This window comes from Curcuma longa, unplaced genomic scaffold (genome assembly GCF_044706935.1).
Source record: "Curcuma longa cultivar G26 ecotype Majalengka, Jawa Barat unplaced genomic scaffold, ITB_CL_G26_1.1 utg3290_np1212_1714210_RagTag, whole genome shotgun sequence".
NCBI lineage: Eukaryota > Viridiplantae > Streptophyta > Magnoliopsida > Zingiberales > Zingiberaceae > Curcuma > Curcuma longa.
The window spans coordinates 183,129-200,188 of NW_027435602.1; the positions used below are offsets into that span (position 1 = coordinate 183,129).

Below are 17,060 nucleotides of genomic sequence, written 5' to 3' on the forward strand. Positions count from 1 at the left end.
CGGGCTTAGAGTGAATTCGAGTTTGCATAATTGTGATTGTAGGTATTGTTTAATTTGTAACCTTCATTATTTGGCAGTCCATACATGGCCATGACCAGAGGAAATTCCACTGGTAAAGATGTAGATTCTGTGCGATGGCATGGATGATGGGCTTAAGGCCCTGATGACTAGAGTGAACCACCTAAAATGATTTAAATAATATGCTAAGAAGCTAAATGGACCAAGGATAAGAGTCTTCAGGTTATAACTGTCGTCTCATTTGACTCCAGTTCATCTACAAGAATTAAAAGAGTCAAAAATAACTTTTTTTAAAAAAAACATATCCAAGGCGTCTTTATATTTTTAAAATATCTTTATTTTACTGCTGTTGTAATTATTTTAGCGATGGCTACTTCAATAATTACTACAATAAGTTTATTTTAGTCAAAAGTAATTTTTGTTAAATTATTTTATAATAATTAAAAAATATATCATAATAATATTGAAATAATTTTTAAGGCTTCTAATTTTCCCAACTTTTATTATCTTTTGTTTAACTTATTTTATTTTTATTTAATATTATATATGTAGGATTTGATATCTTATATGATCTTTTGTGCAAGACATTCATCCGCGATTGAGTGCTTGGGTAGTCTGAATCATTTTTGGGATGGGAAGAGGCGACGACGGCAATAAGCTCTAACTCTCATAGAGTTGTGAGATTGACGGCGACGAGTGGGAGAAGGGGCGACGACGCAGAACAGATAGATTTTAGGGGTTTATGATTAAGATCGCGAGAGCTGATGAGAAGGAGAGGTGACGGAGAGAGCCGATGAGAGAGAGAAGTGATGGGGGCGACGATGCAGAGCAGAGAGACGATCGTGATTTTTTAGGATTTAGGGTGAGGATGGTGATTTTTATTTTATTGCCGTATTAGTGAAAAATTTCAACCACGTTAGAGGGGATACAGTCGCGCAAATTTAATGTAGCAGAATATCACTTATATATATATTATTATGTTACTTAATATGTCGCTGCCCATTTATCAAGTTGCGGCCCTTCTGGTCCACCTAGTGGTGGCGGAGAGGCGAGCGTAGAGCAGGCCTCGTGAGCTCTCGCTCTCTCCGATGGCTCTTCGTCCTCACCAAGCTTCTCTCTCTCCCTCCTGCCCTCAATTTGCTGCCGCCACCGACCTGGCCATCTCCATTGGCTCCCGTATTCGTCTCGACTGCCATGCGCACCCTACTCTCCCTCTCTCCATCCTCCGAGCATCCTCGCCGCCGATCTATCGCCGATGCTCAATTTCTCGTTCTCATGGACGTTTCCGAGGAAGATCCTCGCGTTTGTTTATCTCGGTATGCTTGTCGCCCGCGTCGCCATGGGAATTGCTAAATTTTAGTACTTGAGGCCGTTTTAGCATATACAAAGGCAAAATTTATGAGATTCCGTTTATTCTAGTATTTATAAAGGCCTAATATCCAAACGGGCTGAGAAAATGATTTACCTCTGGTCAAATCCACAGGATATGTATGCCTAACAGCCTCTCATCCTTAAAAGATTAGAAATTGTGGGTGTGTATCTAGTTGACAGTCGCAATGTCATGCAAAAGTTGCGATTAGTTTTCAAGTTTATTCGGTCTAAAGTTTATTCAAGGAGTTTGGCTACTTTCATTATTGTGCAACTTTTAAATTGTTGAGGGTCAGCTTCATTCTGTACTAGTATAAGTAAAGTTTACAATGCCTTTTTAGGACAAATTGTGTGTATTAATGTATTTTATTATGCATTCACTTATTTTTTCTGTACCTTGAAAATTGTCTCCGTTTATATTTCTTGCGCTTATGTAAGAGTAGTTTAAAGTTATGTTTCCTTTTTTATATTCTTATTTTTCTGAATGTAACAATTGTACACTGGTCATTTTGGCATAAACTTGTTTCATCCTTTTGTAAGAAGATGCACAAGATAATATCATTTGCATAGATATACGGTCCTCTGCATTTTTAGCTTTTTTTAATGCAAAATTGCATAATGTTTCTTTGTGTACAATAGTGATGCACTACACATTTAAGAATACTAAGTGAATTGACTTTGAAACCTAGGCAGGCATGTTCTAAGTCTGACGCTGTTGGTTCCAGCCCATTAACGTCAAAATTATCAGAGTTCAGAGATTCATGCTGGAGATTCCTAAGACCACACACAATCCGAGGAACTACATTGGGTTCCATGTAAACTTTTAAGAATTTATTGAAGAAAATACAGATAAATACAGAGAAACAATGGTGTGATATTGAATATCAAACATGGTTTTCCACTCAATAACTTTTAACTTTGTGTTGTTTCTCCTTTGTGTATCTTTTTTTGTGGCAGAGCTTTAGTTTCAAAAGCTTTGATAGAGAATCCAAATCTTATAAATTGGTGGTTGACATTCAAGGCATTCTATGGGCTTGTAGCTCTTATCTGTGGCAATGGTTACATAGTTGGGATCAATCAGATTTATGATATCGGTATTGACAAGTATGTTATATTATACTTGCAATATGTTTTTGTTAATTACACGATTTACTTCTGTATGCATAACATGTCTCATACTCCTACTGATCCTGGAGATTACTTGACCATTCTTATGATCATTAGCAGCTAAATTGAGGTTTCATTTTTTGTGATGTGTACTTCCTGGTATCTTGCAGAGTGAACAAGCCATATTTGCCTATAGCTGCTGGAGATCTATCTGTTCAGTCAGCATGGATTTTAGTGATATCTTTTGCAGCAGTGGGCCTCATGATTGTTGCATGGAACTTTGGCCCATTCATTACTTGTCTTTATTGTTTGGGGCTGTTTCTAGGCACGATATATTCTGTTCCTCCATTTAGATTGAAGAGATATCCTGTTCCAGCATTTCTTATAATTGCAACGGTACGCTACACATTTTTCATGTTTCTCCCATAGTAGATCATTTTTTTATGTCGTTCTCTTGCTAGAGTTGGGATTGAGACTATTCGATAAGACTTGAATCATTGATTTCATTCAACTTAGTATCAGAGTTGGCTAAACCCAAATTTGCAGCTCCTTCTTGCTGTCAACTGTAGACGGCTGATTACTCCTACAGTAGCACATCTGTATGTTAGATATAGTAGGTAAAGTACCTGCTAATTGTATTTATGTCCCCTTGTTTGTCAACACCATCCAACCCTATCTTCTCCTGCTGTCCACCACTTTCTCTCTCTTTCACTCTCTTTTCTATCATCTTCTATTTCTCTCTCTCAACAATGGTATGGAGTACATGTATCATTCTCCAGATGGTCATTATTCCACAAAGGAGGCAAGCTTTCTCAATATACACTACTAGTATAACATCCTCATGCAATGTTCACAAGAGATACTACACATATATCAAAATAATGTATAGTCTCTAAACCATACATCTCTATATACAAGAGTCATACAGGTAGAAGACTTACAAAAAAAATTGTCACTTTATAGAATTTTTGTATATTCATGAGAAAATTATCAAAATTTAACAGTTGAGTCATCTATGAGTCTAGCAGAACAATCTGTAAAAACTATATCAAGTACAAGTTCACTGAAAATCAAACAGTAATATGCATGCAGAGTTCAATAAACATAGTAAAACACATGTTTCACCCCATAAACACTATCTAGATTATTCATAATACATGGAAGAAATACTCAATATTTCAGATTAAACATGTAAGGATGACACTTGCTCACTTTGCAATAGCTCAAGTCACTCATAAAGAAAACACCTCTTAGACACTTCTCATGACTCAACTAATTTAGCACCAATGACTGATCCCAACTTGTACCCCAATGAACATGCACAAGGGAGAGTGAGGGGGGGGGGGGGGGGGGTGTGTGTGTTTCATGGTTGTTCACTTAAATGTTATTTGGAATTGCTCAATCTCACCACTCGTGATTTGCCACAACCTTGAGTATCTGATTTGCTGAATCTTAAACACTACAGTGTGCAATATCAAACAATAATATTTTTTTTCATAATGTGTTATTAATCTAAACTATTTGGTAATTCAATATTATTGAATACTATTTGTTTATTAATATAATCTATTTTTATTATTTATAGTTCTATAATACTTTGTGACTTCCACCTGTTAGACCATGTTAGACTGTATGCATGCTGGGTTGTCTTTCTATTAAGTATATTTATGTTAACAATTTTTTTATTTACTATTTGGTTTCCTTGGTTCTCCTAGGTTTTTGTAGTTACTTGATTACACTGCAGTTTGTAACCACATTGTTTTTGTTGTGAGTTACCACTTCTGCTAAAGCTTATATGGAATACTGTATCCTCTCAACTCAGGCAATTTTGTTCAAGGGGATCGATGTTGTGTACCTTTACATTGTAACATAACTTTTGCCAGGTGTAGCCAATACCAGTTATAAGTTAGTATCAACAAATACTCATGTTTTTTATATCTCTTAGTTTTGAGGGAGATATCGGTTTGTGATGTTTCAATTATTTTACATTTTTTAAAAGTCAGGAATGGAATTTTTACTGATTGTGTTACTTTTTAAAATAAAATTTATTAATAGGTACGTGGGTTTCTTCTCAATTTTGGTGTATATTATGCTACTCGAGCTGCATTGGGCCTAACTTTCAAGTGGAGGTAAAAGAAACATCTGGTATTATGAACAGAAGTTTTTTGTGAAACCAAATGAATGTACACTGTATGTTCATGTTAAATACATTTGTTTGAGGTAAATTTTGTTTGTGCGAAGTTCACTATCTCTCACATTGTAGAGCACTGGTTAGTTGCCAGGTAACTAGAGTTTAGAGTTTAATTCCTAAAAAAGGGAATTTTTTTTTTGCCCAATTTAGGCATATGATAAATTATTTCCTCAATAAATGTTGTTTGTGCATCTCATTCATATAGATTAAGAGATGACTGTGGTGCTTAATGATATGTAACATCTTCCCATGTGCAGTTCACCTGTAACTTTCATCACAACATTCGTGACAGTATTTGCTTTGGTCATTGCTATAACTAAAGATCTTCCAGATGTTGAGGGAGACCGCAAGTAAGCACCAAATTACTTTCAATACCTAGATTAAGATATTGTATTTCTGAAGGTTCATATATGATATATTTCATAGATAACATACATAAAGTTTACATGAGAAATATACTTATCCGTCTATGAGTCTTCTGTTCTATACTTATATAATTGAGACATATTGGATTTTTTATTTTATTTATTTTTAAAACATGGTATGAGTTGTTTTGATTTATCCCCCTAGTCTTATTTAGTTAATATGCCTTTTAAGGTGGTCCTTATATTTGGTAATTGTCTAAACTTTAGGATTATAGGGTAATTTTTTTATGCAAGTTAATTTTGGGTATTATTTTAGTTTATATCTTAGTTTGTTTGGGTTGAATTCTTTTAAAAGACACTCAATTCCTCCCATGTTAATAATCTTCTTCTTAATGATATTTTTTTTTCAAGAATATAGTTTTTTTTTGTGTTGCATCAATTGATATCAGAACAAACTAGAATTCTCTGTCTGGTATGTGTTTCAACCCCTTTTGCAAGCCCACCTTCTGTGAACCTCAACTTGTGTTCTTCTCCTTTCCTCAACAAGAGTCATGGAGCCCCACGCCATTTCTTCCCTTCAACTCTAAGAATTCCATCGCCAAATGTTAGAACTAATTTCTCAACCCATTGATCATTGTAGGAATGATCATACCATGACTCAATTGACTTCAAAGGTATTCTCCTATATTATTTGTATAAATAACAAAACAGTTAGCCGCAGGTTCAATTACAAATTTGAATATTATATGAATAAAACTAAACAGTGCTTGTCTTATTAGTTGATAATTGTTTCATTTGCCTATATTGTCCCCTTGGTGGAAGCCAACACAATATTTTGCTGGTGAGAACTTGGTGCTGTGTGACAGAATCAACATATGTAGAGAAAGAGGCGAAAGTGTGTTTGAGAAAGTTCTACAGAAATCTTGATAGTTTGAGAGGAAGGCAGTTTCAAACTCATTGTGTGAGAAATGGCAGGTGTTTGAGATTTTATGTAATCCCCCAAATAATTACAATAAATGGCTAAAACAGCTATTTGCTAATACCCAGTAGCTTGATCACTATTTCCTTTGGTATAAGGATTTTCAATGTTTCACAGTACCCAACTTTCATGATAACCAGTGAATAAATGTGTACTAGTTACCTGCAGGGGTAGTTCATGCTATAATTCTTAAGACAACATCATAGATAAATCTGACGGTACTTTCTATTTTAATTTTTACTTACAAGAATTGAGGCTTATTTTTATTCCTTTTTATGTTTCAAAAATGTACTATTATACACATTCCATAATTTGTCATCCTGCTCCTGATTAAAATTATCTTTTAGGTTTCAGATTTCAACCTTGGCAACAAAGCTCGGTGTTAGAAACATCACATTCCTTGGTTCAGGTCTTCTATTGGTGAATTACCTTGGTGCTATTGCTGCAGCAATTTATATGCCACAGGTAATCAAAATCTAAAAAGCAATTTATTGATTAATCATTAGACCAAAATTATTTGTTTCTTTTGTATGCCATGCGTAAGATGCTTATATTTTGGAATTGGAGTCAGTGTGAGCACCACACAAACTTTCTGCCAATCTTTTCTTGATTTTCTATTCATTTTATTTCTTTCAAATCTTCCTCTTCTCTAAAGGTCTTTAGAAGGAACGTAATGGTGCCAACACATGCTCTGCTGGCATTGGGATTGATTTTCCAGGTGATCCTCAATGCATTTTCTCTTAGTTTGTATTCCCCTTGATGCAGTAGTGATTTAATTAATTATTAATATTTTATTTTATAGTATTTAATGTAGTGTAGGATAGTTGAATCATTTATCTGTTTTATGGAATGTTTATTTCTGGAATTCATATACATGATGTCAAATTAGTCTAAATGGTTGTCAGTATAAATTTTCTGGCTCTCCCACTCTCCTCTGACATCTCCCGCTCCCTGTCCAGCATTTATTCTTATACATCCTAACTATCGTTCCTGGATAGAGCATGTCATTCTTGTGGCTATTGTGGATTCTGGATCCATAGCTTGGATAAATCCTTTGCATCTGTTTCATGCGCCTGGAAAGAGCATTTGAAGTTGTTAACAAGCTAAGTAAAAGGTTAATCTAATAGACATGAAAATGAAACTTCTCAGATTTATGTTGCCACGTAATCATATTTGCATCTTAGCCATGGAGGTTCCAGGATCTTCTCCATCTTTTCTTCTTAGAAATAACCTGTCATAATTAGCACCAAAAAAGCAGATGGCAGTGTTGTGAAATTTCCATTTTATTCAAATTTGGCTAAACTCCGCAGCAATTTGTGATTTTTAGTGAGTACTGTAAATTGTAAAGAGTCTTGATTAGATTGTGGTTTCAGTTGATCTGACCCCTTTTACAAAACTCCTTATCCTCGATTTGTTATTATTTTCCCACTTAAAATTTGGGCAAGTTTTAGCATTTTTTTAAAGATTTCTCATGGAAAAGTTGATTAAGCTTCGTCTTTGCAGAAGCAACTTAGTAAAGCTATGGAAATACACGCCTTACTTATATATACTTTTACATGGATGAACTCCAAAAAGATAAAACATCTCCTTGAACTTTGAATTACCAGATGAAATTTGAGACTCCCATTAGATTTGCTCCACCTGAACAAAAGTGCTTTTATGCAGCTGAATTGTGCTTTTTTTCCTTTTTACTTTAAGACATGATCTAATTGAGTGCAAATGCTTTTCAGACATGGATATTGGAAAAAGCAAAATACACCAAGGTATGAATAATTCTTAATTTTCCCACATGCTATAACAATATCAGATTCTAGTTGTGCTCCCATCCATGACTGTTATCCTATTTTCTATTTTCCCCTGAGATGTCCTTTTTCCTTGCAGGAGGCAATATCGCAGTTCTATCGGTTTATTTGGAATCTTTTCTATGCCGAATACATTATTTTTCCTTTCATATAGAAGAGTGCAAAAATTTTAGTTACTTCTGTCTGTTCCTCCTCTTAGTCTTGTCCTTGTAACTCTTCTGCTTTGCGTTTCCTATTTCATGCAACTGGGAAAGCTATTGATCATGTAAAAGTTCAAAATTTGATAAATCATTACATGATGCAAAAGTGATCAAATGTGGAAGACAATTATATTTTAAAACTTTGTAGAGCATGGTAAACAATATTCTTACAAAATCAAATAGCCAAGACCAGATTAATACATAGCAACCTTATGCTTACGTGACAGAGGAGATTTAATTATGCTTCCATAAACAAATTAAACCGCAACAATTTAGAAGACGAAGTAACCAAAGAGGAGGGCGGAGAAGGCGGCCAGCGCAACAGCGGGCGTGGGGACAGAGGTAATGGCACCAGCGCCGGAGGCAGGACCAGGTGCAGGAGCTTCCGCAGCGGCGGCCTTCTCGACGAATGAGGTGGCCATGACAACAGCGGCCACGACAAGGGCGAAGAGCCTGAGCTTGAGAGCAGCTTCCATGATTATATTGCTGAGCCTGAGGCAGAGGAGGGATCGATTTGGTATGCGGATGGAGGAGGAAAGAAAGGTAGGGTGTTTAAATAGAAGTACTAATGAAAAGAATGATGAGTTGGTGGCCGCATGGAGACGTGCGGTTCGCTTTACAGCCAGCTTTCGATAATTCTAAACAAAGGAATGGAATGCAATGTCCATTCACCTACTGCTTGGGTGTCACCAGAATTTTTGTGAAGAAAATGGGGGAAGGTCGATTGGTTGAGCATGAGAGTAGATTCTAAACTAAGGATTCGATGATGATGATGATGACGACGACGATGATGAAATGAACAACCAAAATTCTAGTTTAGTTTCTGTTGTCACCTACAGCTTGGTTGATTTGGTTGAAGGAAATTGATGGGAGAATGGCAGTCAGGACTTGAGAAAGGTTGGGAGGGTTCATTTTAGGTTTGATATGTTTGATTTCTCTAGCTAATTCTTCCAAACTTACTATGAATCTACTAAACAATTTATTGTTTAATTAGTTAGCTAATAATTAATCATTATGTTCTTGAGGGGCCATGAACCCGGAAGTGCCCAACGAGCATCAAAATCTGTTCAGATACGGTTTAATTGCAGACTTTCCTGATGTGGCCCCTGCAAGTGTCAACCCAGGAGGCGCATAACTTGTTGTCATGCTTCAAGGTCTTGATTCTTGAAGATCCCAAATTTGGAAATTAGTTCAAGTACCATGGGCCTTGACCTTCTTGGCTACTTCTTCTTAGCCTTTAATGCCTCGATAGGTCTTACTTCGATATCGAACTCAACGATCCCTCCTCTTGGGATTTCTTTTATCTATTTCAAGGACAAAACATGGTTCAAAGTCAGTTCAATAAGAGCAGTTCTTATGGTTAAGTTGTGTATTTTTATTATCAAAAACCCTATAAGAGTTAATTAAGATTTTGTAATATAAAAAGTTCCCCTTATTGCAAATTAAGATAATCCCTGCAATTCTACGATCGATTGCCCAAAAGCCAACGCTGGTCGGCCCCTAGTAGTAATTTCACATGTCCGCCGCCACGACGACGGAGCCGCCTCCTTATCGGCCTTACAGCCTCGCGCACATTCTCACTGGCCATTCGCGGTCTGTCTCCTGCGTGAAGTTCTCCAAGGACGGTCTCTTGCTGGCCTCGGCATCTCTCGACAAGACCGTCATCATCTGGTCGGCCACAACCTTCGTTGCTGTATCTACCTTGAGCGGCCACGCTGAAGGCATATCTGATATCTCCTGGTCCTCTGACTCCCGCTACATCTGCTCCGCCTCCGATGACCGGACACTCCGCGTCTGGGACGTTCGGCCCCCTACAGATTGCGTCCGGATCCTTCGCGGTCACCGATCCTTCGTTTTCTGCGTCGACTTCAACCCCCCATCCGATCGCATCGCCTCCGGATCCTTCGACCGCACTGTGAAGGTCTGGAACGTCGTGAGAGGCAAGTGCATCAAGACGATCGAGGCTCACGACGATCCGGTGACCTCCGTCCACTTCATTCGGGATGGATCCGTCATTGTCTCAGGTAGCCGCGACGGGTCTTGTAAGATTTGGGACACCGTCTCAGCGGCGTGCCTCAAGGTGCTTATCGAAGGCAAGACTCCCCCCGTGTCCTTCGCCAAGTTCTCCCCCAACGGAAGGTTCATTCTGATTGCCACCCTCGATGACACCCTGGTAAGATCAATTCGCTTTTATTTTTTTTTTGTGGGATTGGGATTGCTCATCACTAATTTTATTGTGTATGATCTTGGTAGAACTCGACACATACTTTTTTAATTTTAATTGAGATAGCGCTACCGTTTCCATTATCGATTTGATTTATTTTAGTATATAAATAGAGTTAGCTCTGTCTTGATTTGATTGAATGCCCTTCACATTGCTCATGCATCTGAAGAAGAGATGATTAATTGTTTGGTGGAAAGACTGTGGCCCTAATTAATGGACTGACTAGATAATGGATTATACATCAGATCGTTATAGCGGCCCAAATTATGAAGTTACAGTTCAAGTTGACTAAGTCAAGTAAATAGTTAGTCCAAATTTTTCTCAGAGTGTTTTCCACATGCTGGTTAGGGGCATGATTCAAGATCTTTTTAGCAGTTACAATTTAACGATTACAAAACACTTGTGTAAAAACAAAATTGCAGCATAATGAGTAGTCAAGTGTGAAATGAATCAAAGAATAAAATTTAAAAAGTGGAAACAGGGATTCCAAATAAGAAAAATTGTGTTCTAAAAGAAACTTCCCAAATTTCATAAAATAGGGGTAAGAGGATTGTTTGATAAAGATTTCTTATAACTTTGTGCTTTCTTCTGCTTATGCTTTGGTAAGACGAAGAATAATATCAGCTTGTATTCCTAAGCTTTAAGTTGTCAGATTAACATAAAAAGTGGCAACGTTCTTATACTTCCAAGTTCCAATTTATATTTAAATGTTGCATGTTACAATAACCATCATGATTGCTCCAACTTGACTACCAAAGATATTAGTTCCACACAAAGATTTGTTATTACAAAGTTATTAGACTCCTAGGATGTGGATCCTTTTACAAACATAATTACCTAATGCATCTTCAATTTCCACTTTTGTGATGGTTTCATCTCTAGGATATACAAATCCTTCTTCTTTTTACTTATTTCCAACATGAGTGTTCCATCTCAACCTTTTCTCGGATACATTGGTGTTGGATTGAATAAATTGGGAAAAGGTGGTTAGACCATTAGCAAATAATGAATTGAAGCATCACCGAATCCATCTTTCTTAACATGTTTAAACTGCAACACTCAAACTGGAGTCTGGATCTGTTAAACTGAATATGATACCAATATTGCTGTCAGTCTGAAATCAGCAATTAGTTTTGTTAGAAGAGTATTTTTTTTTTCAACTTGCTATGTTTTATGTACCAAGTAATGCTGGATAGAGTTTCAACTCCAGTATGAACTTTTACCTTTCTGTTGAATCTTGATGATTCTCCTTCCACCATCGTTCAGAAGTTATACAACTATGAAGAGTTGAAGTTCGTGAAAGTTTATACTGGTCATGTCAACAGACAATACTGCATCACTTCTACATTTTCTGTTACTAACCGTAAATATATAGTTAGTGGTTCCGAAGATAACTGTGTCTACATATGGGACCTTCAAAGTAAACAGATGATTCAAAAGCTGGAAGGCCACACAGATACAATCATCTCGGTTACTTGTCATCCCATGGAGAACAGGAGAACAAAATTGCTTCTTGTGGCCTCGACAATGATAGAACAGTGAGGATTTGGGCTCAATGATTGTATCAGTCAGATATCAGTTGCTGTTTGAGCTCCATGGAATTTGCTAGCATTGACATTGTTTGTATGATTCCAAAGGGAGTATGCAACAGTAATGAAATGGAAAAATAATATGATAAAAGGATCCCAATGTCAGTATGATGCCCTTGTGAAGTAACAGCTGGGAAAAATATGAGAGATGTACAGCAGTAACAGTAGAAGAAAGAAGAAAAAATAAATAAATAGGAAAGGGACTCAAATTGAATCCCGTATTTGTATTGAAATATTATAAAAATATAATTTTAGAATAGGATAAGGATACAATTTGATGCAAGATATTCAATCAACAGTCTAGCACTATAAAAACATTGACTGTGGTTCCAAGTCAATTCATTGGCTGTGATTACAAATTCATGTGGCAAGAACTTATTTGAGCAGCTTGGTGGTGAAAAACAACTTCATGCTTAGCTATGAGATTGCTCACTTCTGCCCCAACGCCAACCATTTTGTGCCTTTTCATCACCACTCTCCTCCGCCCTTCTATCGGCGATGACACCTTAACCAGCGGACAGGCTCTCGTTGAGGATGGAAAAAACTTGATCTCCGCCGGTGGTAGCTTCGCCTTAGGCTTCTTCGCCCCCACTGGCACCGACAACCGTTACGTCGGTATATGGTACAACAAGATCTCCGTCCCCACGGTCGTGTGGGTAGCCAACCGCCTCCGACCGCTTACCAATCTCCATGGGAGCCTGAAGCTGCTGGCAAACGGAACCATCGCGGTTACCGACGAGAACTCCACCGTCCTCTGGTCCTCGTCCTCTTCGGCCACCGTCCGAAATCCGGTGGCTCAACTGCTCGACGACGGAAACTTGGTCGTCAGATCAGCGGCCGACGACAAGTCTAACGTCAGCTTTGCGTGGCAGAGCTTCGATTACCCGACGGACACGCTGCTGCCCGGCATGAAGCTGGGGTGGAACTTGACGACCAGGTTCAACCGGCAGCTCTCGTCATGGACCAGCACCGTTGACCCGGCGCCGGGAAAATTCACCTTCGGCATCGACTTGGAAGGTGACCCGCAGATATTCGAGTGGTCCTTCTCCGGCGAGCAGGAGACGAAGCAGCCGCAGTGGCGGGCGGGGCCGTGGAATGGGCTGAGGTTCACCGGCGTACCACAGATGCAGTCCTACAACATGTTCTCTCTCCATTTCACGGCCGACGATCAGGAGGTAGTGTACTGGTTCGAGATGGTGGATACGACGTTCGTGTCTCGGTTGGTGGTGAACCAGTCGGGAGCGCTTCGACGACTGGTGTGGGTGGAGAACAGCCGATGGTGGAATCCCATCTGGGTGTCGCCCATGGACTGGTGCGACGAAATCTCACCGTGCGGGCCAAACGGAGTCTGCGACGCCGGGGCCTCGCTGAGGTGCGAGTGCTTGCCTGGGTTCCGCCCCTCGAACCCGGCGAGCTGGGACTTCAGAGACGGCACGGACGGCTGCGCCAGGAAGACGGCGTTGGATTGCAAGAACGGGACGGATGGGTTTGTTCTGCTTCAGGGAGTGAAGCTTCCCGACACGTCGAGGTCGACGGTGGATTGGACCACGACGGTGAGTGCTGAGCAGTGCCGGGAGAGGTGTTTGGGCAACTGCTCGTGCACGGCGTACGCGCAGGCAAACATCAGCGGGAGCGGGAGTGGATGCATCATGTGGACCGGAAATCTCACTGATCTCAGGGTGTATGTCAGCGGAGGTCAGGAGCTCTATGTCCGGCTCGCCGCCGCCGATCTCAGTACGTGCTCTCTCGCCCGTGTAAATTACTCACTCGATTAATTTATTTATTCAATTAGAACATTTGTTAAACCACTTGCTCCACTGGTTGGAGCGGTGAATTACGTGGTCGGTTCGAGCGGTGAAACACGTGGTCTGGACCGGTTCGTTCTCCAACCCACTTTATAAAAACATTGACCCAGAAGCATTTTGTTGACCAGGGTAGCCCTAGGGTCTTTGACGTTGACTTCAATTACACGTGGAGTTTTGAAGAGTGTGGGTACGTTAAAAGTGATAGGTATTTGTTAGAATATGGAATTAATCATGTGGTCGTGAATCATACAGAATTGTCTTTCTTTCCCCTTTGTCAAACTCCATTGTGGACTTTGAGAGCACGGTGTGACTTTTGTCCCCTCACAAATTGTTGGGTTTTTTGAAAAAGCTCCCAGAGTTTCTAGATTCCAGTTGTATACCTTAGCTTGTTGTAGACTTTATTGCTGCTTTTATATTTTTAGCTTATGAAATTCTTAACAATTTTTAATATAAAATTTCTTTAAAATTAATATCACAATTCCCATTAACTAAATATCTAATGATTTTTTAATAATAAACCTGAATCTTAACATTATTAAAAAAATATATAATGCTTAAACAATGGTTTATATATTTCCAAAATATAAAAATGAAAATTCATCAACTAATAATAGGAATGCTATGCACTTTTTTTTTCGAATCAACACGTGTTATATCTTTATGCAATATAGAATTGATTTACATGCATGAAATTAAAAGTCCACATTGAAAATTTTTTAGAAATTTCTTCTTCTTTTATATGTTCTTATATAGAAATGAGTACAACAATTAATTAATGTTTCAGGGTCAGGGTCGAGGAACGACTCCATCACTATCGTTATTATCATTCTCTCTATCCTTGCAACTTTGTCCCTCGCTCTTGTTGTTTACTGTAAATGGAAGAGGAGGAGGGAAAGAGAAGCTACAAGGCCACTTGGTAATTAATCAGCTGACATTTGTTCTTTCATTTTGTTTTATTTTTTTAATAATCGAGTTGTGAGATTTTTAATTAAGCAGGCATGTCGTCACATAGTATTTCCTTGGCCCGACAACAAGGTGATGAAGGAACCGAAGCAAATAATTTGGAGATATCTTTATTTAGCATTGATGCGGTTGTAAACGCCACAGACAACTTCTCTGTCATGAACAAGCTTGGCGAGGGTGGATTTGGTTCGGTTTATAAGGTACGTGCTAAATTGAAATTGATAGTTGAATTTATGAAGAATTATATTCTAGTTAATTATAATTTTGCAGGGTAAATTAGGGGAGGAACAACTCGAAGTGGCTATGAAGAGACTAGAAAGGAACTCAGTGCAAGGTGTAGACGAGTTCAAGAATGAGATAACATTGATCGCAAAACTGCAGCATCGAAATCTCGTTCGTCTAATTGGTTATTGCATTCAAGAAGAAGAGAGAATTTTGATCTACGAGTATATGCATAACGGAAGCTTGCACTCCTTCCTATTTGGTTAGTCTATGCTCATAATTAAAACTTAGATGATAACATTTCATCAAAGTAGTCTTTTAATGTGAAATTTGTTATATTTTTGTACTTAATTAGAACTTAATTTGGTTAGACCAAATGCACATAAAGCACTTTTTTTATAACTTCCCCAATTTATTGTGCTGATCTAATTAATAAAATTAACTTTATAATTTTGCAGATAAAGTTAAAGGTGCATTGTTGAATTGGACCACACGGTACAACATTATCATTGGAATTGCTCGTGGCCTTTTGTACCTTCATGAAGATTCTAGATTTAGAATAATTCATAGAGATTTGAAAGCAAGCAACGTTCTTCTTGACAAGTACATGAATCCTAAAATATCTGATTTTGGCATGGCAAGAATTTTTAAAGAAGATGAAACAGAAGTTAATACTAAGAGAGTTGTTGGAACATAGTAAGTATTAATCCTGCTTTTTTATTATTTTATACATATTTAAATGTTAAATTATTATATTTCTAATAACACTATCTATGTCACATATTCGTTTTGCATAGTGTATATGTGATTATATCTTTTTTTCGAAGCTAAGTTATATGCTAATGAACTTCATTTATCACTTCTCCCTGCACCATGAACTTTAAGTTAATTAAATTCCTCACTTATTCTAAACCAAGGCCAAACGAAAAACACATTAATTACTCTTGAAAAGTAGTGTTCATGAGCATAATATCTATGGGAACATGATCTTTTTAAGCGGCTAGGATCTTTATTACATATCTTTTTCAATAATTTATGTTTGAAATATTTAAATATAATTTATAATTGTTAAATTTAAAATAACTATTGTCGTTTTATTACAATGAATGCAGTGGATATATGTCACCTGAATATGCTATGGATGGAATTTGCTCTACTAAATCAGATGTATTTAGTTTTGGTGTTTTAGTTCTTGAAATCATAAGCGGAAAGAAAAATCGAGGAATTTATAACTCTGCACGCAACTTGAATCTTCTAGGATATGTAAGTGCATAATCGAAAATTAGTATTATATTTTATATTTTGTGATACTAATTATTTATTATTTGTACAGACTTGGAGCTTGTGGAAAGAAGGTAATGGTTTGAAACTAGTTGATGAATCCATTGGTTATTCCTTTTCAAAGGCTGAAATATTAAAGTGTATAAAGATTGCACTTTTATGTGTCCAAGAGCACCCACAAGATAGACCTACAATGTCAACAATATTATTAATGGTGGGCACTACTGACATTGCATCTATACCGCAACCACAACAACCAGGATTTGTTGGTATACGAGGCCCAAATGAGATTAATTCTTCGGTAAGCAATCATGATTCATTATCCGTAAATAACTTATCGATCACAACATTTGAAGGCAGGTAGGTAACAAGACAAATTCGAGTGTATTATGGAGACTTGTTTCAATCATATTAATAAATAAACTTTGAGTGTATTATGTATATCAAAACTATTGGATTGTTTGCTGTTATTAAGATTCAAAATTGGCGTTATACTATCAATAATTGTTTGGTATATGTACTAGAGTTAAATCCACAGCTTCGAAGCAAAAGTTGGGGTTCAAATAGATATAGTAATAGTCCTTGACTTATCTAGTTATGATTCTCTTTCTTTGCATTCCCTTCTTCTCTGAATTCTCTTTGTATCAAACTTACCAATTCAATTATCTACAAGCATTTTAGCATGTCAAAATGTAAAAGAAATAGAATCATTTAATACCATAAATATACTTAATTCGCTAATCAGGTGTTGAATATAATGTTTGACTTACTTTCCAGTTATATATCAAAACAATTTGATGAATCTTCAGGGCAAACATTAAAAATGCCAAAAATATCAAAGAAACATCTTTTCATTTGGAATCATGAAAACATATATCATCCTTACTTTAATATTTTGTCTTTCCATTTAAAATATAACTTTGTACAATCAGAATTTAAATTCAAA

The 17,060-nt window shown here is 37.4% G+C and overlaps 2 protein-coding genes and 1 pseudogene across 4 annotated transcripts; all 3 read left to right on the forward strand.

Moving 5' to 3' along the window:
• Positions 1-1,024: 1,024 nt before the first annotated feature.
• On the forward strand, positions 1,025-8,287 carry LOC141820398 (putative homogentisate phytyltransferase 2, chloroplastic). Of its 2 annotated transcripts, none has more exons than XM_074707705.1 (10): positions 1,025-1,334; positions 2,080-2,201; positions 2,344-2,490; positions 2,664-2,889; positions 4,549-4,622; positions 4,942-5,034; positions 6,376-6,493; positions 6,684-6,746; positions 7,759-7,791; positions 7,910-8,287. In XM_074707705.1, exons 1-10 carry the CDS (start codon positions 1,107-1,109, stop codon positions 7,982-7,984), a joined length of 1,179 nt encoding a protein of 392 aa, XP_074563806.1. In that variant the 5' UTR covers positions 1,025-1,106; the 3' UTR covers positions 7,985-8,287. The 2 variants fall into 2 exon arrangements, with proteins under 2 accessions (XP_074563806.1, XP_074563807.1); XM_074707706.1 differs by having other exon boundaries at positions 1,060-1,334; positions 2,076-2,201.
• A 1,259-nt stretch (positions 8,288-9,546) lies between these two features.
• On the forward strand, positions 9,547-11,813 carry LOC141820469 (COMPASS-like H3K4 histone methylase component WDR5B; annotated as a pseudogene).
• Positions 11,814-12,082: 269 nt separating this feature from the next.
• On the forward strand, positions 12,083-16,588 carry LOC141820338 (receptor-like serine/threonine-protein kinase SD1-8). Of its 2 annotated transcripts, none has more exons than XM_074707630.1 (7): positions 12,083-13,577; positions 14,433-14,564; positions 14,642-14,811; positions 14,882-15,095; positions 15,292-15,529; positions 15,946-16,096; positions 16,167-16,588. In XM_074707630.1, the coding sequence occupies exons 1-7, from the start codon at positions 12,263-12,265 to the stop codon at positions 16,476-16,478; spliced, it is 2,532 nt and encodes an 843-aa protein (XP_074563731.1). In that variant the 5' UTR covers positions 12,083-12,262; the 3' UTR covers positions 16,479-16,588. The 2 variants fall into 2 exon arrangements, with proteins under 2 accessions (XP_074563731.1, XP_074563732.1); XM_074707631.1 differs by having other exon boundaries at positions 14,645-14,811.
• The last annotated feature ends 472 nt before the right edge of the window (positions 16,589-17,060 follow it).